Source organism: Psammomys obesus, unplaced genomic scaffold (genome assembly GCF_907164565.1).
Source record: "Psammomys obesus unplaced genomic scaffold, mPsaObe1.curated_primary_1811, whole genome shotgun sequence".
Taxonomy (NCBI): Eukaryota; Metazoa; Chordata; class Mammalia; order Rodentia; family Muridae; genus Psammomys; species Psammomys obesus.
The window spans coordinates 16,739,265-16,766,876 of NW_026593286.1; the positions used below are offsets into that span (position 1 = coordinate 16,739,265).

A 27,612-nucleotide genomic window follows, 5' to 3' on the forward strand; every position below is an offset into this window, starting at 1 on the left:
AGGGAGACACAGAGAGAAAACACACACACACACACACACACACACACACACACACACACACACACACACACGGCGTTGGTGGTCTTGTAAAAGACCAAAAGATGGGAACTTCAGAGAGAGTGGAGTTAGAGGTCCCATGGATAGAAGTGGAAAGTCAGAGGTGTGTCAGAGGGAGAAGGAAGTGTGAAAACAGGGTGGGGTGTGGAAATGGCCTCAAGGGAGAATATTGAGGTGGGTGGCAAATGGCAACCAGCAGGACTGGCGGGATGAACACTCTCCTCCTCCCATTAAAGGCCAGAAGATGGAAAGGCACAAGGCTCATGCCCGCCTGCGGTCCCTGAGCAGACACGGACAGTTCTCCACCCTTCCCTGTCAAGTCACTGCTGAGCAGCTGCCCTTCCCCCACCACTGTGGTGCATCCAGCTCGGCCTTGGAACCCCTGGGCTTGGAGGCCTCTCCGGGACAGTGTGAGAATGGAGAGACGCAGGAGCAGGGGCTCACATCCAGGTGCTAATCCCTGTGCAGCCGGGGTAGCACCAGAGCCTTGGTGACCTTCTTGGAGATTAATCCCCATGGTGACAGCAGCTCTGCCCCCTCACTCTGCCTAGGCCAGGTGGGTAGCTAGCTGGCAGGGCAGGTGGGGCAAGCCAGGGGCAGGATGGGGAGGGAGGAGAACCTTCCTTAGACATGGCAGGAGCTGAGCGGGGGGGGGGGAAGGGGGGCTCCAGCAGCCATTTTAGCTTACAGATAAAAAAAACAACAAAAAACAACTGAGGCCCCAAGCAAAGGGGTGGGAAGGAGGGCTGGCAGAGCAAAGAAAACCAGAGGGACTACAAGCTATGTCTATGTCTTCAGCTCTACTCCCCCACTTTTTCCCCCCTTGATGGCATAGGCCTGAGCAAGAATAGGGGAACTTGGAACACCTCCCCTGACCCTGTCAAACTGAGTGAGCAGAATGGCCCCTGGGAGGTAGAGGGAGGCAGTGACTGACAGCTACGCCACGTTGAGTGCTCTGCTGGCTTCTCTAGAACCTGGATCCAATTGGAAAGGGAGCTATGCTTGCTGCCTTGACCCCTCCCAATCCAACCCCACCCCATCCAAGAGCAAGTGGGGAGAGCCCTGAGACAGACACCCCTAACCTGAAAACACGCTACCGTAACTGCTGCCATTTGTTTGATGAATGTGTATTGCAGGGTGGTTCTGTGTTTTACATACATTTAAATCTTCCCAATAGTCAAAACAATGAATCACATTTTACAGAGGAGAAAATGGAAAGGTAACATGGGGGGGGACTACCTGACTTTTAATCAGTAGAGCTGGGATTTGATCTCAGGCAGGAAGCAGCATCCCTTTCAGAGTCCACCTAGCCTTCAGCACCTGCGTGATTAAAGCTAATAGTTAAGATGACAGCGGCTCTCTGGGTAACTGCAGAGCAGGCGTGTGAGCAAGTCATAGCTCATGAGGGTGTGTTCCAGTGTGAACCCTCCCCAATGCTTGCCAACAGGAAAAACTATAAATGACTGGACAAATGGGTCTTCACAGTAGACCTCAGAATAGACTCTGAGGTGTCCGTTGGGTCCTAGGATAAGGCAGTTCACATGCGAACTTTGTGGGATCTTGCCCGTGTCCCTGTTCCTGAGGATCCTCTCCCTGCCATCCTGGAAGAGGTTAGTGGCCCAGTGTGGAAGTGAATTCGTGGTGAAAGCTGCCTCTCAGTCTCTGGATGGGGATGGGTTGTCTGGCCTTACTGAGGAAGAGAAAAAAAGAATGGGTCTACGTGGGCAGGGCTCCCATCTGCATGATGAACTGAGTTATCTCTGTCTCCTGGGAGACAAGGCTTGTACAGCCCCAGGGAAGGAGCTCACCAACCTGTTCCAGACCTGGAATGGGGCGGGGAGGAGAGGAGCCAGGCAGCAAAGGAAAAAAGCTGGCGATAGGACTGGGGTGGATGAGGGCGCCACTCACAGAATTTGCATTTTCAGTCCCCCGGGCCCTGGATAATTTCCCTGTGAAATGAGGGGAAGAGGTGGGATCAGGCGCTTTGGGGAGAGGACCTTAGCCACCTTGAAACCGAAACCGGCAGCTTGAAACTGTCCAGCAGTGCTGAGAAGTGAGGCTTTTTTTTTTTTTTTTCATGAAGTGGCACTGTACACAGGGATGGCAGCCCCCTTCCCTAGGTAGTCTCTGGACCTTTACTGAGATGGAGATGTGAGTGGAAACTCAGGATCGGGTCTGCGCATTTATCTGCAGAGTCTACTGGTCCCCACGTGGGTGGGGTATGACAACCTTGTGGAAGCAATGACGCTCAAGGCCCTTGTGGATCTAAGGGTGAACCTGGAATGAGTATTTTCTTAAAATCACAGGCTGGGGTAGACAGAGTAGAGTAGGGTGGAGGTGCAGATAGGGTCTTAGGACTTCTGGGGTCTGTATGCCAGAGGTCCCTATATGAGATGGTTACCTCAGTGGGGTCAGAGTGGAAATTGCCATGATGAGATCTTTGTGAGATCTCTGGGTGATTTGGGGGTTATAGATCCGAGGTTGCTCCCCCCCCCCCGCTTGTTCCCCGAATGTCAAATCTGTGCTTGTGGAGGAGGCGAAAGGGATGGTACCGAGCTGGCAAACAAAGCCACCTGGGCATCCTTCCTTCAGGAAGCTCTAAGCTCAACTGATCTGGGAAAACAAACAGGAACAGCTGCTGGGGGTGGGAGGGGGCAGGAGGGGAGGGGGAGAGCAGGGGCTGGACTTGGACTTTCACGGTCCTGCTCTGGCGCAGCAGAGTGCGGGGCTGTCCGGGAGCTTCTCGGCTCCTGCCCTTTATTGGTGCCTTCCCTTCCTTGGTCTCTGAGGTTGGGGGGGGGGCTGGTCTGGTGCCTCAGTTGAGGTAGGTGGTGGTGGCAGGTGTGGCGGTCACAGACACACCCTTTAGCTGACTGTGGATAGAACTAAAAGCCACGGATGGCTGGGGAGAACCTACATTTTTTCTGATGAGGAAACCTAGGTGTAGACTGGGGAGAGGCTGGCTGCTGCCAAGAGGAGAACTTCCAACCGGAAAGGGTGGGCTTCTCACAGAAACCACCCCCCCCCCAAACCAGGTGACACCCAATTCTAAGGAGAGTCTCATGTCGACCTCTTTCCAAATCCTGGAGCGATAGCACATGGACTGGGAAGCTGCCCCCACCCCAGGCCCAGTTCCTAATGATGATAAACTTGACAAACGCGTGCCCCCAGCCACCACCACAGCCCCTCAGGATCAACACCGCCTCTCCGGCCCCCTCGCCTCCCCCACTGCCATCAGCTCTGGTTTTCTGGCCAGCGCAGGCTGGCTCTGCCCCCTAGTGGCCACCTTTAGAATTTTCTGATTAGCTGTTGTCCTGTAGGGAGCCTGAACTTTTCCCCTAAGGCCTGGGAATAATTACAGCCCCTTCTAGGGTAAAGTCAAACGCCTGAACAGTAATTCTGGCTCCATCCTCTATCAGGCTTGTCCCGTTTTTCCATCCATGGTCTCCTGGCTTGGGTTATATCCTCGATTCAAGCTGATGTGAATTCCAACAGCCATGGAGAGGTCCAAGGGAGGAGGTGCCTTCCCCCTCCCCCAGAAGCCCAGCACTTCAGAGATGGGATTAGGAAAATGGGTAAACCATCACCCCCAAACCGCTAAAGACTTTCTTGTCAACTCCTTCCCCATCGATGGACATTTGGCCCACAATTGGTCATCTTGTTAATTCACTCCAGTTTTATTGAGTTTTTACTCTGTGTCCAGCACAGTGCTAGGGATAACTGGGAACGAGACAGGCACAGTTCCTACCCTTTGGCATGGGGCTTACAGACTAGTAAAGGAGGCACCACACCGGTGAATTCACAGACTAAGGGGGGTGTCTTCAGCGTGACAAACGCTAGAGAGAAAATAGACTAGACGTGATGGGTGATGTTTTGTGACTAGCACCGTCCACAAAGTGGCAGAGGAGATTAGCCACGCTGAGAGCGGGTGGCTAAAACATTCCAGGGAATCCGACGGGCAAGTGTAAAGGCTCTGGGCTGGGAATGGGTTTACCAGAGGGTAAGTTGCCAAAAGTTGGGTGGGGGAGGCAGAACAGAAAGCCTGGATCTTTCCTAACTCTGAAACTGGCCAGTTATGAACTTGAAGAAGGCCCTGCACCCGGTTGAGTTTAAATTTTCTACATTTGTGTGTGCAAACTGGACCCACCAGGCTGTTGTTGGGTCTACAGAGGAGCCTCTTGGAAAACGGGAGTAACAAAGAATTTCCCACCCATCCCCTCACTCTCCTGCTGGGATAGCCTCTCACCATTAAGCAAGCTGGTGTCTAGTTGACAGCTACAATGACAAAGAGATCTCCTTCCTGCAACCACCCACCTTGGGGCTCTGAGCCTCTTCTGTCCCATTGGTCATTCCACCCCCAACCCCCGCCCCTAACCCCGCGCTCCCGCCGCCGATGTCAGGACCAGAGCTCTGGATTCTGAGGCTTGGGGAGGGGGCCTCGGCAGCCTCGCGGGTGGAGGAGAAGATTGAAATGCTCTTTCTACGTAGAACAGTGAGCCCCTCTCCTGGCACTTCTGCTCTCCCAGGTGCCTTTCCCTGCTTAGCGCCGCCTGGCGACGAGGCCTGGTCTCGACCGCGGAGCCGGAAAAGATTGGTCGGGAAGCCTCGCTCGGAAAGAAAAGGGGCTTGACCCGGCATCTTTAGAAAGGGATTTTTTCTTCCTCCGCCTGTCACCTCCCAAAAGAGATCTTCGCCTAGGGAGTTTTGACCCAGGGAATAGCTGTGCTGTGCTTGGCTCACGTGGTCTTCGGAGAGGCTAAGCCTGAAGGTCTGTGCCAGGGAGTGCGTGTTCTGCCCCTGGGCTAGGAGTCTCTGCCAGGCTTAGGCCCCATTGAAAGAAAGCGCAGAGTCAGCCTGGGCTCCGGAGGGGCGCGCTCTGCGCGCCTCAGCACTTTCCGTTGTCATCCAGGAGGGCTGGGACCAGATCGGTGGCTCCGCTGCCTATGCAGACCAGAGCTGGCCAAAGCCTGCCAGCTGACTCAGCTCGCCCACCCTACCCGGGTCCCACGGGGAGAGGCAGCCCGACGTGGGTATAAAGCGGCGAGCACCAGGCTCGCGCGCAGCCTCTCCATTTTTTCCTGTGCGGTGCGGTGCTCGCCTCTCCGGTGAGTACCGGGTGCTGGGGAGAGGGAGGGAGAAACAAGGGAACCCCACTCCTACCCGACCCTAGGCAGCCGGTGTTGAGAGCCAGGGGGGATCCTCACACCCTACCCCGGGATGGGCAGGCTGAGACTGAGTTAGAGGGCTCGGGGAGCTTAGCCAGCCACCCCGCCCTTCTCCTCCACAGCGACGATGAGCAGCGCTCCTGCCCCGGGCCCGGCGCCGGCTTCCCTCACGCTCTGGGACGAAGAGGACTTCCAGGGTCGTCGCTGCCGGCTGCTGAGCGACTGTGCCAACGTCTGCGAGCGTGGAGCCCTGCGCAGGGTGCGCTCCGTCAAGGTGGAGAACGGCGCGTGAGTGAGCCTGCTGTGGCTGCCGGGCTCATTTAGGGGGTGACCGGCTGCCCTCACACCCTAGCCACAGTCAGAGCCCAGGACTCTAGCCTGTGCTCCACCGTGCCCACAGACTCGTTAAGGAGAGAAACCTTTCTCCTCTCCAAAACTCCCAATCTTCTCCAAGACAAAGGCAAGAAGCGAGCTGTGGGGCCCCGCCCTGGAGGCCCCAGTGTTTCCTTTGTCAGGTGGCTTTGTGGAGACAGAGCCTTTCTTCTAGCCCCATCTTAGCATCCTAGAAGCCATCTTGGGGTCCCGGAGAGAGCTGAGGCTCCCTTGCCGCTATAGCAGGGTGGATGGCTGGCCGCCTCCATAGGCAGGCACATAAATCCCAGAAGAAAGTCCTTGGACCAGTGACCTTTGCAACCTGAAACATTCCTTCTAACCTGTGGAGCCTGAATGGAAAGCCTAGGCCCTTCCAATCCCGGAAAGCACCAGGTTTTGGGGGGGGGGGGTTCAGTTTCCAGAGGAGCTGGGTGTGTCCGGGGAACGGTCTAGAGTTAGAAAAAGAGTTTGGGTCCCTAGGTCTTTTTAACTACAGTAAACAAGGTGATGGTGATGATGATGATGATGACGATGATGATGGGGAGGGAGACGGAACAGACGCCTCCCAGTTTCTCCTCTTTTTCAGATGGGTGGCCTTCGAGTACCCCGACTTCCAGGGACAGCAGTTCATTCTGGAGAAAGGAGACTACCCTTGCTGGAGTGCCTGGAGCGGCAGCAGCGGCCACCACAGCAACCAGTTGCTGTCTTTCCGGCCAGTGCTGTGTGCGGTGAGCGCTGCCCACTTTCCCCGGGTCTCCCGCCGCCTAGCTCCAGGCCCCAGCCAGAGCATGGTGCCCTGGAAAGCCTACCGCCCCGCCCAGAGCAGGATGAATGAATAAAGTCGTAGGTGGGTGGCGGCGGCATTAGTCCAAGGTCCGAAAAAAACGGCTGAAAGCTGGGACTGTGGGGTACAGGTTTGATCAGCACCACGGACAGCACCAAAGACCCACCAGTTCTGAGCGCTCTGGGGTCCCTCTGCTTCAATCCACCACAGGTGTAAGGAGCCTAAGGTCTAAGATGTCACGCAGCCCCCGGGAGCCTGAAGCAGCTGCGGCTAGCGAGTCTTAGAAATGGGCTAAGAGGCATAAAGTGACTTTAATAGGGTCAAAAGTGTTAACATGCTGAAGACACTAGAATTCAGTCTAGGGATCGAGGCTGAGAACATGGTCAGTGTCAGCATGTCTCTGTGTATTGGACATTGTGTGTGTGTGTGTGTGTGTGTGTGTGTGTGTGTGTGTGTGTGTGTAAAATGAGTCAACTGTCCCAGAGATGAGGTCCTCGCTCTCCATTCATGCTCGTTTAAGCATTGCTGAGTACTGGGGCTGATGATGAAGGTCAGAGGTCCAGTCCTCTTTCTTGGTTCCAAGAGGCTGTGAGGGACCATAACCCCTCAGGAGAAAGACCCTTGTGCAAGGAAAATCAGATGCAACCAGCACTGCCACCTGTTCTGACGGTCCCATCCAGTACCCCTTAGCTGGGTCCCGATCTGTAAGAGGGGCTGATGGGAAAGCTGATGGGGTTGGGTCGTCAGTGGGAGCCTTAGAGAAATATCCTGGTTAATGAGCCAGACTTTTTTTTTTTGTTTGTTTTAAATCAGAACCCGTGTTTTTCTTCTAAATATAGGCATGGGGTTGAGGAGGGATAGTGGTACATGCCAATTACATCTACTTTGGAGGCTCAGGCAGAAGGATCACATGTTGAAGGCCACCCTGGTATACTCAAGGTCCTGGGTTTGATCTGCATCACCACAAATAAAGCAGACTACTACAACAAAAAGCTTTCCGTCACAAGAGTCCCTTTAGCACTGACCCCAAAGAATGTCTGGGAATGTCCTACTCCTCACACACACCTCAGTGTCTTGGCAGGACCCAGGAGGAGACTCTGATCATCCCAGCTGGCCACACTTACTAGGAGCTGATGGAGTGAATGAACTCCTGAAAAGCCTACAAGGCTGCATGACGTGATGAGCAGAAAGGGTTAAGGCTGTGTCCGTGAACACCACTTTGGAAGGCCTGACATATCTGTACCCCCTCCCCCCATTTCTGTGCCTCAGAACCACAGTGACAGCCGAGTGACACTGTTTGAGGGGGAAAACTTCCAGGGATGCAAGTTTGAACTCAGTGATGACTACCCATCACTGCCTTCCATGGGCTGGACCAGCAAAGATGTGGGCTCCCTCAAAGTCAGCTCTGGAGCGTGAGTCCTGGGGCTGGAACAAGGGAAGGGTGGGTGGTCCCTGGGAACAAAAGAGAAATGAGAGGATAAGATAATGGAGGATGCTAGAGGCTAACAGAGAGACCAGGGGATGGGGGGGGGGGGGAGTAGGAGGATAGCAGGAGTAGGAAGAGTCAATACGGACCAGTAGCCAGGGGGAGTATAAAGGGGTGGAGGTGGGTTGAAAACTTCTGTAAGGAGGAAATGAAGGATGGATATAGGAATCGGGCTAAGACAGATCACGGAGGGCCCAGTGCAAAAGGCAGAGCTGGACCAATGTTTTTGGAGCTGGCTATTGGTAGCTGGAAATGGGACCACATAGGTGGGAGTGAGGCAGAGTCTACTCTTTCCATTTTCTTTTCTACTCTAGGTGGGTGGCCTACCAGTACCCAGGCTACCGAGGTTACCAGTATGTCTTGGAACGGGACCGGCACAGTGGGGAGTTTCGTACCTACAGTGACTTTGGCACGCAGGCTCATACTGGAATGCTGCAGTCCATTCGAAGAGTCCAGCACTAGGCTCCACATTCCCAGCCATCACCGCTAAGGTTCTCAATAAAGGCTCTAGAATCGACCTGCCCCTCTTGCCTCTCTTCCTTGGTGTCTTTCTGCACGTGCGTGTGCGCGTGTGCGTGTGGTGTGTATGATGGAATCTAGACCTTTGTTCACTTGAGGTAAATAGTCTCCATTCTTATCCTTCTGAGGATTGTTCCCTCCAACCAGTGCGCCCTATAAAGAGCCCCAGGACCTTTGCCTGACTTAGATGAGCATGGACATGCTCTGGGGGAGCTAGAGGGGAACAGCTAGCAAGAGTTGTGGGATCAATAAAACTCAGCCAGTTTCCCCATCTCACCCTAGGTAAAGGCCCACCAAGGTAGGTCAAAGTATTGAAAGCCCAAATGCAGCCTCTGCCATTCTCAAGATGGATCAACAACCCTATCCTGAAGTAGGGTCCACAGCTGAATTTCAGCCACCGCACACTCCCTGGACCATGAGCCACCAGGCAGGACAGAATATCGTTGGCTATATACAAAAGCTCTGATCCCCACCCCCACCCGTGGCCATCTTTAGTTTGCATCTTTACCCTGGCTTCCAGCCAGCTAGGGAAACCTGCCAGTGTTTTTCAGTAGTCCCCTTTCTTTCATTCCCAGGAGAATTATTGGGAGGTCCCACTGTCCACTTCCACAGGGGGGCTTCATCCCCCTTTTCCCAGTCTCTAACAGCAATCACTAGAATCTCCTTTGACATCTACCTGTAAACCAAAGCTGTTGATCCATGCCATGGGGGTGTGTCTGAGGATTTAATAAGAACCCCCCCCCCCAGAATGTGTGTGATGTTGTAGAAAAGCAGTGGATGCAGGACCCTCCCATCTGTCCTGCCAGGGGTCTCAGAACCAAGGAGCTCTCAGTGGGCTCTAGAGTCCATGGCTTCTGTTGCATTTGATCCTCCAAATATCCTCCATATCTTCATCAATCTCATTTATAAAAAGGGGGGGTGGGCTTAAAGAGGTTACTGACCCAAGCCAGGGCTTGAAGACAAGGTCCCAATGACAAATCCAGGTTCAGTTAAGGCTAACTTGAGCTGCAGCTAAAAACCTTCAGGTTTCAATAGAGCCTGAAACATATGTGGGGTTCCTGGCTGGTCATCTCTTGCAGGATCGAAGCATTATCAAAAGCTAAATGCCTGTTACTTGGTCCTTAAGCATTTACCATAGGCTTAGAAGAAGCTCACAATATGCAGATGTTAAAACCTTCAGTTTTGAGACACTAAGACTAAGTACAGTACAAAGGTGATTTAACTTCCTCAAGCCACAGAAGCAGGAAATAGGTGAGACTCCAGAACCCAGAGTTGAATCCAGAATCCAGGTCGACGTGGCCACTTCCTCACTACCTGTTGCCATAAACAGGCGATGAACAATGGAGAGGACTCCAGTATCTTCTCTTGGGTGAGCGGTCCTCTGGGAAGCATCAATAAGTTATCTCTAGGGCCCCGGTTTGGTGACACACACCTTTAATCCCAGCACTGGGGCAGATCTCTGTGAGTTCAAGGCCAGCCCGGTCCACAAAGTGAGTTCCAGAACAGCCAGGGCTACACAGAGAAACCCTGTCTCAAAAAAAAAAAAAAAAAAAAAAAAAAGGAGAAGAAATGGAAAATAGATAGTGGCCCAGTGGCCTTGGGTTTGTTTGATCCAGCTTTTACCAGCATGGATCTCTTTAGGTTTTCCTGGATGGGGGGAGGGTCTGCCTCCCACATCTGTCATCTCCTGGTAGCTTGTAAGTGGAGGCTGAGAGTTTTAACCTCTGGGTCTCCCATTCTGGACAGGCTGTTAGTTTGTGGAGTGAGGAAGCATGGTGTTTGCAGCTTGGCAGGGAGACAATGGAGGGGAAACTACCGAAGACTCTCTCATTGACTCTCTTATCAGAAAGAGATGGAAGTGGAGTTGGGAGACTTCTCTGCACTTTTTTTTTTTTTCTCCTTTAGCACCCGAGTTCCTGTCAGGCTGAGCACAAAGCCTGAGCTGTTGATACAGCTAGTTTGTATGTTCCGCCTCTGAACTTTTCCCCCTTCTGCCTCAGCTCCTGCTGAGAGTATTACGCCTTCTGTATGCCCAGATCTTCCTGCCCTTACCTTCTTGCTGTTGCCTTCTGTCAGCAGTGATAGGATGGAGCAGTAAGAGAGCACAGAAAGAGGACCGAGATCTTGACAGCACCGGCTTCTTCCTGTGGTGTCCTAAGCTTTTCCCCCCTACACGGCCCAACCTTTCTGCCTTCGCTCCCAGCAGATTCCGAATCTGTATCCTGAAGTCTCCATCCCGGGCTCATTAGGATTCCGTGGACTGCCTCTCCTTACCTGCACCTTTCCGCCTTTGACTGGCAACGAGGAACTCTCCCCTGATTTACAGCAAGTGAGGGTGCCGCGGAAACCACGTAGATTATTTGCAGCACTTCCTCATACAGGCACCCTAGGAACAAGGACCCTGCAGGCGGCCCGCCCATGACCAGCTCCCCGCGCCCCTGGATTTAAGCAAGAGAGAGGCGGACCCGGAGAATAGCAGGTCTGACAGCAGCTACCCCTCGTCGCACGAAGAGTCACATGGTTGCAGAAAAGGTATCCCCGACCCAGAGCCCCAACTTCAGTGTCAGAGCTGGGAAGCTTCACAAGTACCCAGAGACCTGGTCTGCTTGGAAGCCACATCATGAATTAGGAAAGGCACTTGTACAAGACACAGTTCTTTTATGATCCCTCTAACCCCGCAGTGTGATTCCGTAATAACCAGCATGGGGGTGTTCGTAAGAGTGGGGAAGGATGGAAGAGAAACAGTTGTGGTGAGAATTAGGAAAATAAATAGGAATCTCCAAGGGGGAGGGGGGAGGGAGCAACTTATATTTGGTCTCTGGCGAGACAGGAGGTCCAACTGGGAATTGAATATATTTTTAAAAAAAATTTAAAGGGGGGGGGGAGAAGACAGGAGGAGAAAAAACCCGCAGGCACAAAGCAGTAAGGAGACCTAGAAAGAAGGTGAGGAGAATAAAGAAGAGAGCAACTCAGAAGTTGCCACGGGAGATGACCCAGCGTCCTGCCTAAGGCCCGGGGCCAGACAAGACAGGAAACCAGTGAACGCTTAGGGGAGACCAGGAGGGGGACCCGGTCTCTAGGGACCAACCGAGAGTAGGAGAAAGGAGGGAGAAGGCGCGGGGTGGGCAAAGATAAAGGGAGCCATGGCTGCGCGGCCCTGAGCGCAGCGACAGGCGAGAGGGAGGGAAGCGGAAATTTAAAAGTGAAGATGCAGATAACGCAGCCTGGAGACGGGGACCGGGTAGAGGGGGAGGAAAGGGGAGGAGAGTAAGCCTTGAGAGAGGGGAGGGAGAGGGTTAGGGAGAGGGCTGGGGGGGGGGGGGGGGGGGGGGCGCTGAGGCTGGAGCCTTCAGAACTCCGAAGCGGGGCCAGCATCCCCTCCCAGTCTCTGTTTGCAGAGTCAGGGAGGTGGAAAAGAGATGGCCCTCCTAGCCCACGTCTGAGCGCCCGAACCCGGAGCCCATCCCCCGCGTGTCTCCCGGGCTGCGGGGCGCGCAGGGGGCTGCCGGGCGCGCTCGGCGGAGGCGCTGAGCGCTGGAGACTTTATTGCGATGGGAAGATAAGAGGGGCGGGGGCGGGGTCCGGGGGGCCGAGGCGGCCGCACTTTAATTAAAACGGAAATTGCGGCCCCTGCCCGCGCGGGGCCGGAGGGCTGCCAGCGGCCCTGTAGCTGGGAGCGTCGCTCCTGGACCCCCTCCCTCCTCGCCACACCCCAGCTGCCCGCTCCCGCCAGGCCTCGCCGGACCGGGCGACGTCTACACGTCTTCCCCCGTCACCTACAGTCGCCTCGGGCGGGGGATCGTCGGCACCCAAAGCGCCAAGCCGACGTGCCCCCCTCCCCCTTGAAGCCCACCCCCCCACCTCCCACCGCCCAGTCCCCCGGCAGCGATGAGACAGAGCGGCGCCTCCCAGCCCCTGCTGATCAACATGTACCTACCAGGTAGCAGGGACCAGCCCGGGGGCTGGAGGCACCGAGACCCTGGGCGGGAAGGCTAGGCCTGGGCGCGGGGCAAGTTGGATGGAGCAAAGGAAGGGGGATGCTTCCAGAAAGTCGCTTTGTGGTGTGTGACAGGGAACTGCTGATGGAAATTGGGGGCGTTCCGGGGACCTGCCAGGTAGACAGCGAGCGCCAGGGTTTCGGTGTGTGGGTCTGGAGGACTCGCAGATTCGGGGTCGTCGGTGGCGGGGGGGGGGGGGGGCTTTGGCTTTGGGGCCCCCGGGCCCCCGCCCCCCCCCCCCCCCACCCCAAGGCTGTGATCCGCCCTAGCGGCGGCACCCGAGCCCTCAAGGGTCCTCACCTTGGTCCTCCGAGGTTCTCACCAGCCGAGCCTTTCAAGCGCCCCCCCCCCCCTTCCTCTTTACCAGGGGCTCCGCTCGCTCAGACTATGCTAGCGTAGTCCCCTCTGGGGTTTTATAAGGCTCCAGCCGGCCCCTTCGGAAAGCGGATTTCCTTTTTCCTGGACGCGTTTCCTGACTTGGGCGCTATGGAGGGGCTCTGCGTCGCTCGCTCCGCTCGCTCGCGTCGCAGCCTAGCTTGGGAAGGAGGAGCTGGGTGGCCCCGACCCCCCAGCTGTGCAGTCCCGGGCACAGCTTCCGCCTAGGGCTGCTTGACTCTCTTCTCCCGCGCCGCAGATCCTGTCGGAGACGGCCTCTTTAAGGAAGGGAAGAGCCCGAGCTGGGGGCCGCTGAGCCCCGCGGTACAGAAAGGTGAGCCGCTGGGTTGGTAGAAGCGACAGCAGCAGGTGGGGACAAGGATATGAACCCCAATAGGATGGGTACCACTGCTCCTATAAAGAAGGGCAGAGAGAGGACTGTGGAAAATAGAAGGCCGCGGGGGCCGGAGGGGGGGGGGAGCGGATTGTGCAGAGGCCTCGAGAAGACATTGCTTCTGTCTTTGACATTTTCTGAGTCCCTGCGCTAGGTTTGCGGGGCAGGCCAGGCTAAGGGCACCTCGCCCTCCAGACCCTTCTTCCTGTCAAGTATGGTTCTCCTGACACGGCCGCTGTAATTGGCATTCTTTTTTGCCTTGGCTGTTTGGAGAAAAGCCGTAGCACTTCTTGGCAAGGTCCTTCTCCACCCGCCCCTAGGCCACCAGCGCCTAAGCCTTACCTGGTGCTTACTGGTACCCCTGCCGATCTTGCTGACTCTGCCAGCCAAGCCAGCCCTGGTGTTGTGTTTGGTACCTAGGTTTCCTGCGGCAGATAACCGGCCTGTCCCCCTGGCATTTCAACTCTTTCTCATAGCGTCTGGCCCAGCCAGTACCCTAATCGTACAAAAGGCCAGAGAAGATGGGGTTGGCTTCTCTTTCCTAGAAGGAGGGGAATGTAATGCCCAAAGGGGATGGGGACGGGGAACCAAATCTCTCGTTGCTCCCATTTGGTCCCAATGCACCTTCCCCGAGGTCGACTCTAAAGCTAAATCCTGGCTTCTGGGAACCAACTAGCTCTTCACTGATCTGGTTTAGGGGAACCGAGGTAGAAACTGGCAAAAAGACGTTTTCTGGGTTCTAATTGAGTGGCCCTGAATAGAGAGGAGGCAAATACGTTTTATTCTAGAAGGGAAGGGGCAGGACAGTTTGTCAAGGTTTTGTCCTCTGAAGGCTTCAAAACAGAGGAAAGTGAGTTTTGGGTCACCCAGCCCGGCACCACCTGGGTATGAGATCTCCTTGCCATGACCCTGGGATCTGTAGTAAAACCAGCCAGGAACCCAGCACAAGCCTTTTGCAGTTCTACCTCTTTCCTGAGAATTGCCTGCCACCCCCCCCCCCAGAGGTCTGGGGTCTTCTCCAGCAGCACAGAAGTCAGTGCAGCTGGAGGTGGTGAAGACGGGGACCCTCCTAGAGATGGCATCTCTTCTCGGTACGCAGGGCCTCTCTGACAGGGCGCTTTCCCAAGCCGGGCCTTTGGGTGGTAGGGACTGTCTGGTGCTTGTACAGATGGGGGATGGGGGGGATCACCATCGAGGAGCCCTCCTGCCCTTTCCGGCTGGCTCTCTGGACAGAACCTCACCTGGCTGGGCAGTTCATCCTCCTGCACCCGGGTGTCTCCTACCGCTTTGCGGTCTCTGCCCCGAAGAAGGGAGACGGGCCCAGGAGGGCAGGAGGGTCTGCCGTCTGGTCCTTACCTAGGGACCTGGGACTCCTTCTCCACGGAGAAGACAATGCTTCCTGACACCCAAACAACCACTCAGCAACGTGCCCTAGGGCCCTCCCAAATGAAAACCGGTCCCATTGTGCTCTGCCGGTCTACACTGGCTGAGCAGCTGCCTCCAGCTACTCGCGGTGGTCCAGTCAGTCTAGACGAGCCCTTATCCTCGCCCGAGGTGGACCTCTGTCGGTTTGGGTGGTTTTCTGGCTTCACCTTCATCCCGCCCGACCCCCCACCCCCCACCCCCCACCCCGTCCTGGTCCCAACCTGCCCCTCCCCTTACAGGCAGCGGGCAGATCCAGTTGTGGCAGTTTCTGCTGGAGCTGCTGGCGGACCGCGCGAACGTCGGCTGCATCGCGTGGGAGGGCGGCCACGGCGAGTTCAAGCTCACCGACCCGGACGAGGTGGCGAGGCGGTGGGGCGAGCGCAAGAGCAAGCCCAACATGAACTACGACAAGCTGAGCCGCGCGCTGCGCTACTACTACGACAAGAACATCATGAGCAAGGTGCACGGCAAGCGCTACGCCTACCGCTTTGACTTCCAGGGCCTGGCGCAGGCCTGCCAGCCTCCGCCCGCGCACGCCCACGCCGCCGCCGCTGCCGCCGCCGCCGCCGCCGCCGCCGCCCAGGACGGCGCCCTCTACAAGCTCCAGGCCGGCCTGGCCCCGCTGCCCTTCCCGGGGCTCTCCAAACTCAACCTGATGGCGGCCGCTTCGGCGGGCGTCGCGCCCGCTGGCTTCTCCTACTGGCCCGGCCCCAACGCCACCGCCGCCACCGCCGCCGCCGCGCTCTACCCCACCCCTGGCCTGCAGCCCCCTCCCGGCCCCTTTGGGGCGGTGGCCGCGACCTCGCACTTGGGGGGTCGTTATCACTAACTCCGACCTGCCCCTGCCGGGTGGCCAGCCCCATCCTCATTCCGGGGGCGGGGCGGGGGGGAGCCCCGACGCTCTCTCCCCGACTTTCTCCTTGCAGCAGCCGCTCTCCAGCCCGGGGGAAGAACGGATTGGAAGCCTCCGGGGTCTTCCTTGAACACTAGGCTTCCGGGTCCCCCATTATTTTCACCCCCAGAAGGGCTACTGTGCTCCCCACTTTAATCTCTCTCTTCCAGGTCTCCAGATTCTGAAACTCCCTCGTCTTTTTCTCTTCTTCTCACCTACACCCCGTGAGTCCCTCTTTATGACCCCCATTTTTCTAGTTTCTTTCCTCGTTTCCCCCCCCCCCCCCCTTCCCCTGACCTCCTCCCAATGATAGTACTTCTCACACTCCTGATAAACATCTCTGCCGTCCCCTCTCCCCCCCCCCCCAACACTCTGGCTCCCCACACTCTGGTCCCAGCGTCTCTCTCTATATATAGCCCTTTCAGCCCCATTAAAGCTCCCAAGCTCCCCACTGCCTCCTCTCTCTGTTCGTTGCTGCACCAGGGCCCCTTTCAAGGAGGCCAAGGAGGTAACGGCTGACTGCAGGCAGAGCAAAAGGCCTCCAAGAGTGAGGGCAGGCAGGCCTGGGTGTGGGTGCCCCCCCCCCCAAGCGAAGAGGATCCGGTGGGTGGGGCCCTGAGTGATGCGTCCCTCGCCCCATCCCATGCCCACCTTCAACCCAAAGAGCATCCCATTCCACCTTCCTCCATCTCGCCCATCTTTCCGCCATCCCCGCGACGCATCTCAACCTTTTCCTTCGTTCCATCCCATCCAGCCGCTACACTCTGCCCTAATTCAATACCTGTCCCTGCCCCCAGTCCCTACTTCGCCCAGTTCTCGCAGTATCTTCTTTCACTCTCCTTCACAAACCTCCAGCTGCTCCCAGCGGTTTGGCTCCCACCCTCCTCCATAGTTGCCTCTGCTCTTTTAAAGGGTTTCTCACGCTGTGTTTGGACGGTTGGTCCACTCTTTTCCCGCTAGTGGTGCGCGCCCTCTGCTGGTCGGAGACAGGGTAGGCCCGGCTAAGGCAAAGTCTAGGGAAGATTTGGTGGAACTTCAGATGCTTCACCTATTAAGGACAAAAGGACCAGGTCGGTCCACATTTCCTTTAATCCTCAGGGTGAGGGGCTAAAGGGGGAACCCAGACGCTTCGCCCTGGATCCGGCCTTGGGGAGTCTGGAAGTGGGTCTGGCGGATCTTTCTGACGCTGCCCGGGCTCACTATCCAGAGGAAGTTGTAGAAAATGGTCCTAGGCAGACTTCCAAGCTAGGCTCCTGCCCTCCCTTCCTAATGGTCCAGGTGTTAGCTCACAAGGGTAGTTGTTATCTCTTTCCAAAATAAAGGGTCTTTTTTTTCATTTGTGGGAGAACGCCTTGGGTACCTTGGCCCTCTATCAGGCAGGCAGGCAGGAAGGAAGGAGACTTCCCTGTGTCCTGTCTGCAGAAAGGGGGAAATGAAGGTAGGAGGAGACTGGGTAGTGGGAGTTTGGGGTGAGGGAACCCTTCCCAGGCTGCCTTTGAACCATCCAGGCCCACCCTGAGAGGGAGTCATTTCTCACTTACTTACCCTTCTTTTCTGGTTTCTAAATAGTGCGTACTTACTGTAGGGGATCCACTTAGGCGTGGATCCCGGTGACACACGCCTGTGATCCCAGCACTGAGGAGTAAAACGCAGGAGGAACCAGAATTTGAGGTTAGCCTGGGCTAAAAGCGTCAAGGAACAAAACAAAGAAAAGCCTTGAAAAAGCACACAAAAGGCCTCCATGAGACCCTGGTTGGATAAGAAGTGTAGGGAGGTGGAGGCTGGAGAGATGGCTCAGTGGTCAAGAGCACTGGCTGTTGGCACTCCCAACACCCACATGGTGGCTCAGAACCATCTATAGTGGAGTCTGATGCCCTCTTCTGGCAAGCAGGTGTACATATAGATAGAGCACATATGGATAGAGTACTTTTTTTTTTTTTTTTTTTTTTTTTTTTTAGGCATGGAGCAGGGAGAGAAATTTCCTACATCCTCTTTCAGAGGACATTCTTGACCCCTCTGTCTAAATAGCCTTCCTTGTCTCTGTACCTCTTTATTTGTTTCTGCTGTTGTTGTTTGTTTTGTTTTTGAGACAGGGTTTCTCTGTGTAGCTCTGGCTGTCCTAGAACTAGCTCTGTGAACCAAGCCAGCCCCAAGCTCACAGAGACCTGCCTGTCTCTGCCTCCCAAGTGCTGGGATTAAAGTCAAAGTCATGCACCGCCACGACCTTGTTCTCCATGCCACTTTTCAAAAGATTTATTCATTTCATGTGCGTAAGCGTTGTGCCTTCCTGTGTGCCTGTGCACCACGCTAGTGCCTGGTGTCCGCCAAGGTCAGAAGAGGGTGCTGGGTTCTCCTGGAACTAGGATTCTGGGTGATTGTGAGCTAGCATGTGGGTGCTGGGGACAGAACCCTGGTCTTCTTCAAGAGCAACAAGTGATCTTAAGTACTGCTCCATCTCCCCACCCCTTATCTATGGCATTTAAAACTTCAGGATACTCTGCTTTTGCCACCAGAACTTCTAGCACAGGCACACTCCATGTCCCATCCTATACAGCTCCTGAGATGGAGAATGGACTCCCATAGTCCAGATAATATGCGAGCCATGGGCTTGCTGAGGGCATTGGGGAACTAGCACACTTACAGACCTATTCAGGGATGGCGCTCACCAGAAGAGACCAAGGATCAAGAAATCTGAGCTGACAAGAATTTCCTGGCAAGGGTTGGAAGGCCCTTAAATCTCTTAAATCTTAAATCTCTCTCTCTCTCTTTTTAAATGCATTTAAAAATACTTATTATTTTATGTGCATTGGTGTTTTGTCTTTGTGTCTTTGTGTCTGTGTGAGGGTGTCAGATCCTCTGAAATAGGAGTTACACACAGTTGTAAGCTGCCCTGTGGGTGCTGGGAATTGAACCCAGGCCCGCTGGAAGAGCAGCTAGTGTTCTTAACTGATGAGCCATCTCTCCAGCCTCCTGTTCTTAGATATTTACATGAAACAACAGGAGACAGAATAAAAATCACACCAAGGTTGGGGCTAGCAGAGGCTGTGTACGAAATAGTGGTATCTTAGGAAACACAATGACATGCAGAAAAACTGGATTTGAGGATTGATGGGGATATGGAGTGCAGGGTAGAGGAAGGAACCCACCCTCTGCCGAATGCCTCATCTCCCACCCCCATCCCTGGAATGTAATGCTCAGAATAAGCACTTTTAGGAGGAGGAAAAAGGGAAGCCACACAGTGCTTTGGACCAGGACGTGAAGAGGAAGAACCCCGGAGAGGGGAATCAAGTGGGGAAAAGGGTCTGAGAACTGTCCTCCCTTATCCAGACAACAGTCCTGAGGGAGAGGAGCTGCATGCAGCTGGTTGAGGGCAGTGCTTGGAAGCTGCAGTAAAACTGATGGCACTTTCAGCTAAGAAAGGACCCCAGGCAATGGCATGTGTCAGCTCCTTTTGGGAACAGTTGAAAGTGGGGATGGGTGGACCCTGGTCTTCTCTAACCTCGTGCTCCTTGAGGTCCCATAAGTGGATGAAGAAGAGATTTCAGTCATTGTGGAACAGCTGGGAGATGTTCAGTTACTTGATCTCATTTATGGAATCTCATTCATTTTCAAAAATTTATTGCTGCTGTTGGTTTCTGAGACAGGATTTCTCTGTGTAGCCTTGGCTGTCCTGAACTTCCTTTGTAGACCAGGTTGGCCTCGAACTCACAAAGATTAGCCTGCCTCTGCCTCCCAGAGTGCTAGGATTACAGGCATGAACCACCACGCCCTACTGAAACCCCATTTTTATGTCCACCCAACTCTGTTCTTTTCTGTTCCTGTAGCTAGTCTCTAGAGGGCTCATGCAGGACTGGGAACAAAACATCCATGTCATAGTCATGGCTTGTCAATGAACTTGCTCTGTGTTCCTCAGATAATCTCATTTCTTTTCCGGACTTCCATTCTAACCTTATGAAAATTCTGAGCCTACACCGTAGGTTTGCAAACTGCTCTGTGGATCCTCAGGGGTCACATGGATTCCCTCTACAAAGCATTTGTTCAAGGTGATGGTAAGATTTAAGTGCAACCTCAGCATCTTAGAGGTGTACATCATTGTCGCTGGTCCATCTCAGCTCTGGTAGTTCCCCTGCTGCCGTGATAGGTCAAGTTCTTGAGGCAACTGTTCTGCTCAAACCCCAGAGAAGACACAGTCTTGCAGAACTGGAAGTTGATTGTGGGGCTTCCAGAATGCTGGGAATTCTCTACCACATTCTCAGCCCCAAGTAGCCACACTCTAACGGAATCCGGCTTCCTGATAATCCTTGCCTTTCTAGACTGACCCTTTCCCCCATCGTCGTTGGCCCAACAAGAACCCATTATTGTTTCCAGTCTTACCCAGAGGAAAGCCCCCATTTCAATCTTTAAAGTTCTGAACCCCTTTTTGGTCATCTCATCCACTTCCCTGGTGACAAGATCGATTGCCCCCACCTCTCATCATGGGCTTGCAGTGCAAGCTTGCAGTGCTTACAAAATGCTTTCACAACGCACCTCCCCTGAGGTTACGGGGGTGGACGGCTGTAACTCCAACTTCTTGGAGAATAATAATAAACCAAGCCTCCCCCATGGCAAACGAACTAGCCAAAATCAAGGGGCTTGTTCTGGAACCTGTGTTACCTGGTTCTCCTGCCAGACCACTTCTCACTCCTCTGATGGCGTCTTCCTTAGTCCCAAACACGGTCAATGGCCTTGCTTAGGATCACTCCCAAGCAGTGACCCATGTCTTCTCTGCTGCCCTGCATGCTCTTGAAGATGGCATCCAAAGCCCCGATAACATGGCATGTAAAGGTCTGTGGCCTCGCTGTCTGTCTGGGATTGAGTGGCTGTAGAGGACCTGTGCTACCTAGAACACACAGGCTGATGGAGCGCTTTCCCACGTGCTTTCTCCTGTGACACAGACACTTCTGTACTGGGATGTACTCTCCTTGGAGCCCCTTCTGGTTTCATTTTTTCCCCCTCCAATATGTCTTTAAGATTCATTAGACCCTCTTTAGCTTGCTTGTTTGAGATGCTTAGAATTCAGTCAGTTGGGTCTGCTGATCCTAAAAATACACCGTATCATTTGCCGAACCTGGCCTAGCACCAGGCTCTGCCTTGTGCCAATGTTGTTCAAGCAGTATGCTCTCTGATCTGACCACACCTTGCCAAGTTACCTCAGTTTTAAAGAAACAAAGGCTTGGAAGATTGAAGTAAATAGTCTCAGAGCCGAAACCCTCACCATTCTCCAAGTTCTTCTCACGCTACCTGGATTGTTTCTTCGTGTGGGTGTGACTTGCACTCACCCCTTGCAGGTGTATGCTAATTGTCCCATCATAGCATGAGACACGTGGTTGTAAAGGCTAAGCCGACAGCTTGACTTCTCAGCATCCTTGCCGAGGCTTTGACTGATAGGGAAGAACTGGTGAGCTGTTTGGCAATGCATTGCCCTCCGCTACTCTTCACTTTCCACCTGCATACAGTCCCTTAAGCTTGGAGGAGCTCGCTGAGGTGGTGCCTGACTCTGTTTCTTTCTGATAGTGTGTTCTGGCTTGCTTTGGTCAGCATGATGTCTCTATGACTTCCCTCCATCCCAGGATAGCACGTCTCATATTTAGAGGAAAGCAACTCAACACCCAATCGACTATGACTTTTTTTTTTTTTTTTATGAGCATTCTCTCTGGCTGGAGCCAGTCCGGTTTCCCATCTCCTCTTTTCCTGTCTTACTAGTCTTGTAATTAAAAGTGGTGTAATGTTACAGCTGAGAGCTAGGGCTGTGGGCTAGACCTCCTTAGTGTGGGTATTGGCTTTCTTACTTACAAGCTATGACTTCAAGCCACTCATACCTGTGTGCCTCGGTGACCTCATCTGAAAAATGGGTGTGATGGTAACAGCACTGCGTAGAGGTGCTGCTGAGACACACCTGTTAACTGAGGACAGCCTGTGCCTCAACCGTTCAGCACTGCTCTAGGTGGTCATTGATCCGTGCAGAAGCGTGACTAAGATGTCTTGCCATCCCCTGCTGTCTAATCCTCTAATTCTGCAGCCAGCTCTCCCGTGAATCAGGAAAGTGCTCCTGCCTCTCTGTCTGAATGTGTGTTTCCACTATTTGTTTTTTTTAAAAATACTTGTTTATTTTATGTGTATGGTATGGGTGCGTTGTTTGCATGTATGTCTGCACACTTGCGTGCTGGGTACCTGCAAAGTTAAAATTGTTAGCTGTCACGAGGATGCTGGGAATTGAACTCCAGTCCTCTGGAAGAACAGTGAGTGGCCTTAGAGGATGAGCCCTCTTTCTAGTACCCCTTGCTTTCTTGAGGCTGGAGGAGGAAGAGGAGGTAGCAGGAAGAGGCTGGAAGGCCAGGGAGCACGGCTTCCTCTTTCTGGATCAGGATGTCAAGTTGCTTAGCAACACAACAGGAATTGTCAAGGAGGCTCCAGGCAGTACTATCTTTTTTTTTTTTTTCTTCCATACTGCAGCACAGAGAGATGTGAGGTGTGGGGAGGGAAGATAAACGGAGAAAGTGTGACAGGGTCTCAGGCTCGGATGGTAAGTGGGGTCTGGGACGCATGCTCAGCTCCTGTGATTATTTTCTACTTTTGACACAGGCCCTGGATCTGTCTTATAGATGCCATCTGTAGATGGCCACGTCTGTGACTATGCACGTAAGGGCTAGAGTCAGGACCACCTTATGTGACTTACAACGTATAAAGCATATCCATCCACAAGATTTCATCTAACATTTGCAACAGTACCTTTTGTTTATCATTGTGTTGTATTTTTCTGAACATATGTATGTGTGCACTTGTTCATATGTGAGTTAATGTGTGTGGGTCCACACACATATGCACTCTAGTACATGTACTAGAACATATACTAGAACCTAGTACTAGAACAACCTCTGGTGTCAGTACTCACCTTATTTGACATGAGCCTTTCTCTTTTGCTTTTAAAGTCTGTTAATTTTGTTTCCTGTGTACGGGTGTTTTTCTTGCATGTATGCGTATGCATCATACGTGTCCTCAGTGCCCATGGAGACCTTAAGAGGTCATCAGATTCCCTGCAGGTGGATTTACGAATAGCTATAAAGCACTGTGTGGAAGCTGGGAACTGAACACAGGTCCTCTGCAAGCACAGCAAGTGTTCTTAACCTCTGAGGCACCTCTGCAGCCTCAGACAGTTTCTTGCCCACCTCTGTGTTCCTCCAGTTAGCTGTCCCTCAAGCTTCTGAGGATTATCATGTTTCTATTTCCCATCTCACCACAGGAGCACTGGTATTAAACACACACACACACACACACACACACACACACACACACACACACACACTACATGTTCAGCTTTTCTTGGGGTTCTGTGGATCTGACCTCAAGCTTTAACACTCACCCAGCAAGCACTTTCCACAATAAGCTATCTCCCTAGCCAAACGGCAGCCTTTCTCATAGACGGAATGTTACTATAGTTGGCCAGTGGGTCATTTCTACACCTGAAGATTCTACTAATCAGGGATCAAAAATATCCGAGGGCATTGGGAGGGGTGACGCAGGGGCTCAAGTGCTTTCTGCAGAAACAAGAGGACCTGAGTTTGATCCCTAGCACCCATGTGAAGACCAAACAAAGCAAGCATGGCACACACCCATAAGCCCAGTGTGACGGTGGAGACCTGTGGATCCTGGGGGCTTGCTGGCCAGCCAAAATGCCAAATTTCAGGTTTAGTGAGAAGACTTGTCGAGAGAGAAGGAGAGAGAGAAAGAGAGAGAGGGAGAGACAGACAGGGAGAGTGACACAGAAGACACCCAGTGTCAACCTCTGGCTCCACATGCACCTTCCTGGGTAAGCATACCTGCACACACATGTAGACATACATACACCACACACACACACACAAACAAAGAAATTGGGGAAAATCACATTTGTGCTGAACATGCAGATTTTTTCCTTATCAGTATTCTCCTCCCCCAAATTAAGCGCAGCAGCTGTTCACATAGTACTTATATTGTATTAGACATAACAGGCAAACTAGAGATGATTTAGAGCATATGAAAGAATTCGCCTGGGTTTTATGCAGACACCACACCATTTCTACACAAGTATCTATATATTTTGTTATTGAAGGGAAGCCAGCCCGAACACATCCCCCCGTACCAACCGGTGCTTCTTTTCCCTATATGACAGCTTAGGTGTGCGGGAGCCCCTGAGGTCTCACAGCGAGGAAACAGGAGAGCCTGGGTTTCCTGCCAATCTCAGATTGTTTCTACCGCTCCTTATAGCGTGGACATTCAGTCAGGCAATAGTACACAGGTATGAAGGCCATGTTTAGGGTCTCAAATTCACCTCCCTTCAACATCGATCACAAAGTAGGTGAGTAGGCCAGGCCATGGCGCAGTCCTTTAGTCCCAGAATTTAGGAGGCAGAGGAAGGAGGTCGCTTATGAATCTGAGGTCGGCCTGCTCACCAAACACGCTCCAGGCTAGCCTGGGTTACATAATAAGACCCCTGTCTTTAAAAAAGTAGGTGAATGCCGTGGAGGTGGGGCTCAGCTGTCCATCCCTCTATTCTCAAGCAGCCCAGGGGGTTGGGGGGTGATACCTGGAGTGAGGAGACCCAGGAGAGGACAAGCCTGTTGCCCAAAGGCTTCCACTCAGGAATGCTGCTGTGCTGAGCTAGGCTAACAGGAGTCCCTCCTCTACACAGTGGCAACTGAAGCAAGTCCCCTGGCTGGCATTCCAAAGAGAGGCACATGGGTCCCACTGGGCTTCAGGCTTGGCAGGAAGAAGTAAACACATGTTGCCCAGGTCACAGGAAAGCTCACGGGAGACCCAGTCTCCAGGGTCCCCACTGCCTCAGGGGCCAGAAGAGTTGATGGGAGCATCCTGGGGCACCATTGTGAACTCTGTCTCTGTCCCTCAGGCCCCTGACAATACTTATTAATAGCTCAATTACTATAGCAATTGTTATCACTTCAGCAACAGCCATATTCCTGTAGAAGGCATTTGATTGGCACAAGAGTTATGAGAGCCTTGCTTCTGTTGAATGGATTTAAGATAAAAACAAAGAAACCTGAAATGCACACGTGCTGAATAACCTAAGATCAGCAGCTAGAGAGACTCAGCCCTAGACTCTCATCTTGCCCAGGACAGGACATCATGCTGCCTTTAAAGGTCATGTGAGATAAAGGACTTGCAAGGACATCCAGCCAGTCCCTCTTATATTGCCAACTTCTACATCTCCAGGATCATGCTGTCAGCCACGATTCGGTGGGTGCTCAGCCACAAAATGAGTAACTTGAGTGATTATGCTGATTAGAATTTCATCAGCTTCTAAAACATGACCTGAGATGATGTATTGCTCACTAATATACACAAAACTGAATATTCAAGTTTCAAAGACAAATAAAAAGGCAGTTTTTGAAATATGAGAAACACTGCCCAAGTTATGGGTAATGAACCGGCTGGGTAAAATGGCACATGGCTTTGACCTCAGCACTTAGATGGCTCAGAGGTTAAGAGCACTGACTGATCTTCTCTGAGGTCCTGAGTTCAATTCCTAGCAACCACATAGTGGCTCACAACCATCTATGATGAGATCTGGTGCCCTCTTCTGGGGTGTAGGCATACATGCAGGCAGAACATGCAGGTATACATAATAAACAAATAAATCTTTATTTTAAAAAAGCGGTTGGAGGCAGGAGGATAAGAGTTTGTGATTAGCCTGGGCTACCATGCAAATTCTAGGCTACTTTAGAGCAAGTATCAAGACTGTCTCAAGACAAAGAAACAAACAAACAAAAACAAGACGGCGGAGCAACAGCTCCGTATTTTAGAGCACATGCTGCTACTGCAAAGAGCCCTGGCTCAGTTCCCAGATCCCTGGGGCCACTTCACAGCCATCTGTTCTGGAGGATCTGATGTCCCTTTCTAGTCTCCTCAGGCACTGTGTGAACCTGGTGCTCATACCTGCAGGCAATCAAGCATACACATACAATGAAATAAATCATTATTTTGTTTTGTTTTTTGAGACATGGTTTCCCCATGTCTGTCCTGGATCTCAACTCTGTAGACCAGGCTGGCCGTGAACCCAGAGATCTGCCTGCCTCTGCCCCCTGAGTTCTGGGATTAAATGCCTGCATGTTGTGTTTTTTTTTTAATTAATATTTTAAATATCTCTTTTTATATCTTTTAACTTTGATCTCACTGCTACCGCTGAGCACTGTACAGTCAATGCATTAAGACAAGAAAATTTAGGCCTAGCAGTTAGGAGCATGCATTTGCTCTTTTTCATGGTGATGGAAACGTGTGTGTGTGTGTGTGTGTGTGTGTGTGTGTGTGTGTGATGTGAGTTCCTTTTTTAGTTATTAGTTCTTTGAGAATTCTATGTAACATGTTTTGACCATAGTCATTCCCTCCCCAACCATCCCTAGATCCAACCTCTTCATTACCTATCATTTTTTAAAGAAGCCCTTCAAGAGCAGTTTATGTATGCCCGGCAGTGGTGGCACAAGCCTTTAGTCCCAGCACTCAGGAGGCAGAGACAGGCAGATCTCTGTGAGTTCAAGGCCAGCCTGGTCTACAGAATGAGTTCCAGGACAGCCAGGGCTACACAGTGAAACCCTGTCTTGAAAAACAAAACAAAAAGACAGTTTTTTGTAGACAGTTGACTGCCTGCCTATAAAATTTAAGAAATTAAATTAGAACACAAAACTCACAAAATTCCAGTAAGAATAAAATCAACATTACTAAATCTATTCTTTTCCGATATCTTTGCATGAAGAAGAGAAAGACTCGGGAATCAGATTTATAATGGTAACAAAAAGCATGCTCCCAAATCAACCTAATGACAAGCACAGGAAACTCCTACCTGAAGCTCTAAATCTTCACCAAGGCCAGCAAAGATCTCAGGAAGGGGAAGCCTGGGTATGCTTCTAGGTAGAAAGACTAAATGCTGTAAGCTTCTCAGATCAAACTGGTCTGTGAAAATGATCAAGTTCCAATCCAACCCTCAAAGAAATTTTATAGAACTCGACAGGAACAGTCTTAAAGCTCTTTCGCCAAAAGAATAATAAGGGCCAGTGAGATAGCTCAGCGGTGTGGCTCAAGGACCAGGGTTCTATGGAAGGAGGAGAGAATGGCCTCCATATCTTCTGATCTCCATAGGTGCAACACGACACTCATGCCCCTCCCCCAGAGATAAACAAGTGCCCCCCCCAAAAAAAATGAGTATAATGCAAAACTAATTTGTCTTTTTTTTTTTTTTTTCAGTGCCAGGGTCAACCCCAGGGCTTTGTACATGCTAGGCAATGGCTCTACCACTGAAGTATATCCATAGATAAACAAATGAACAAATAAAACATCCCCCCCAAATCCTAATTATTAAAGGTGTAGCTAGATCCATTAGTAGCCAAGGAGAACAATAGAATTTAGCAGATCTTTGAAATAAATGTACATGTGAGAACTTAATAAGTGATAACACTTGGTCGTGGTGGCCTACACCTGTAATCACAGCAGCCAGGAGATTGAGGAAGGAGTTTGGGGCCAGCCTGGATAAGATAGTTAAACACTGCTTCAGATTATATACAACAACAACAATAATAATATAGCCATTGTAAAGTATTTACTAGGGGGGAAAAGACTTCAAAGTTGGAAAAAAAAATGCTCTTAATTTGAGGGAAAAAAACCAGTATATTTCAACTTCCCAATATATAAAAAAATAAATTCCCTGGGGCTAGAGAGATGGCTAAGCGGTTAAGAGCACTGGATGCTCTTCCAGAGGTCTTGAGTTCAATTCCCAGCAACCACATGTTGGCTCACAACCATCTATAATGGGATCTGATGCCCTCTTTTAGCATGCAGATGAACATGAAAGCAGAGCACACATATTCATAAAGCACATAAATAAATAAGTCTTAAAAAATAAATTCCAGGAGCTGCAGCTAAGAGCACTTGTTACTCTTATAGAGGACCTGGGTTCAGTTCTCAGCATCCACGTGGTGATTTAACCATCTGTAACTCCAGTTTTAGGAGCTCTGGTGCCCTCTTCTGGTCTCTGTGGGCTCTAGGTGCACACACATTATACAGCGAACATACATACTTGTGGGCAAAGCACTTCTACACAAATACAATAAAATAAACTTTT

At 52.2% G+C, this 27,612-nt stretch overlaps 2 protein-coding genes across 3 annotated transcripts; both read left to right on the plus strand.

The window, feature by feature from the left end:
* The first annotated feature begins 1,432 nt into the window (after positions 1–1,432).
* Cryba2 (crystallin beta A2) lies at positions 1,433–8,381 on the plus strand. 2 transcript variants are annotated; one of them, XM_055616276.1, is made up of 6 exons: positions 1,433–1,667; positions 4,967–5,097; positions 5,345–5,510; positions 6,181–6,322; positions 7,648–7,790; positions 8,179–8,381. In XM_055616276.1, exons 3-6 carry the CDS (start codon positions 5,350–5,352, stop codon positions 8,324–8,326), a joined length of 594 nt encoding a protein of 197 aa, XP_055472251.1. In that variant the 5' UTR covers positions 1,433–1,667; positions 4,967–5,097; positions 5,345–5,349; the 3' UTR covers positions 8,327–8,381. The 2 variants fall into 2 exon arrangements, with proteins under 2 accessions (XP_055472251.1, XP_055472250.1); XM_055616275.1 differs by having other exon boundaries at positions 1,434–1,667; positions 4,967–5,162.
* A 1,335-nt stretch (positions 8,382–9,716) lies between these two features.
* On the plus strand, positions 9,717–15,737 carry Fev (FEV transcription factor, ETS family member). Its single transcript, XM_055616499.1, is given in 7 exon segments — positions 9,717–9,752; positions 10,590–10,712; positions 12,054–12,143; positions 12,145–12,180; positions 12,182–12,323; positions 13,016–13,090; positions 14,815–15,737. Coding segments are annotated over 7 exon segments (1,092 nt in total). The 3' UTR covers positions 15,405–15,737.
* The last annotated feature ends 11,875 nt before the right edge of the window (positions 15,738–27,612 follow it).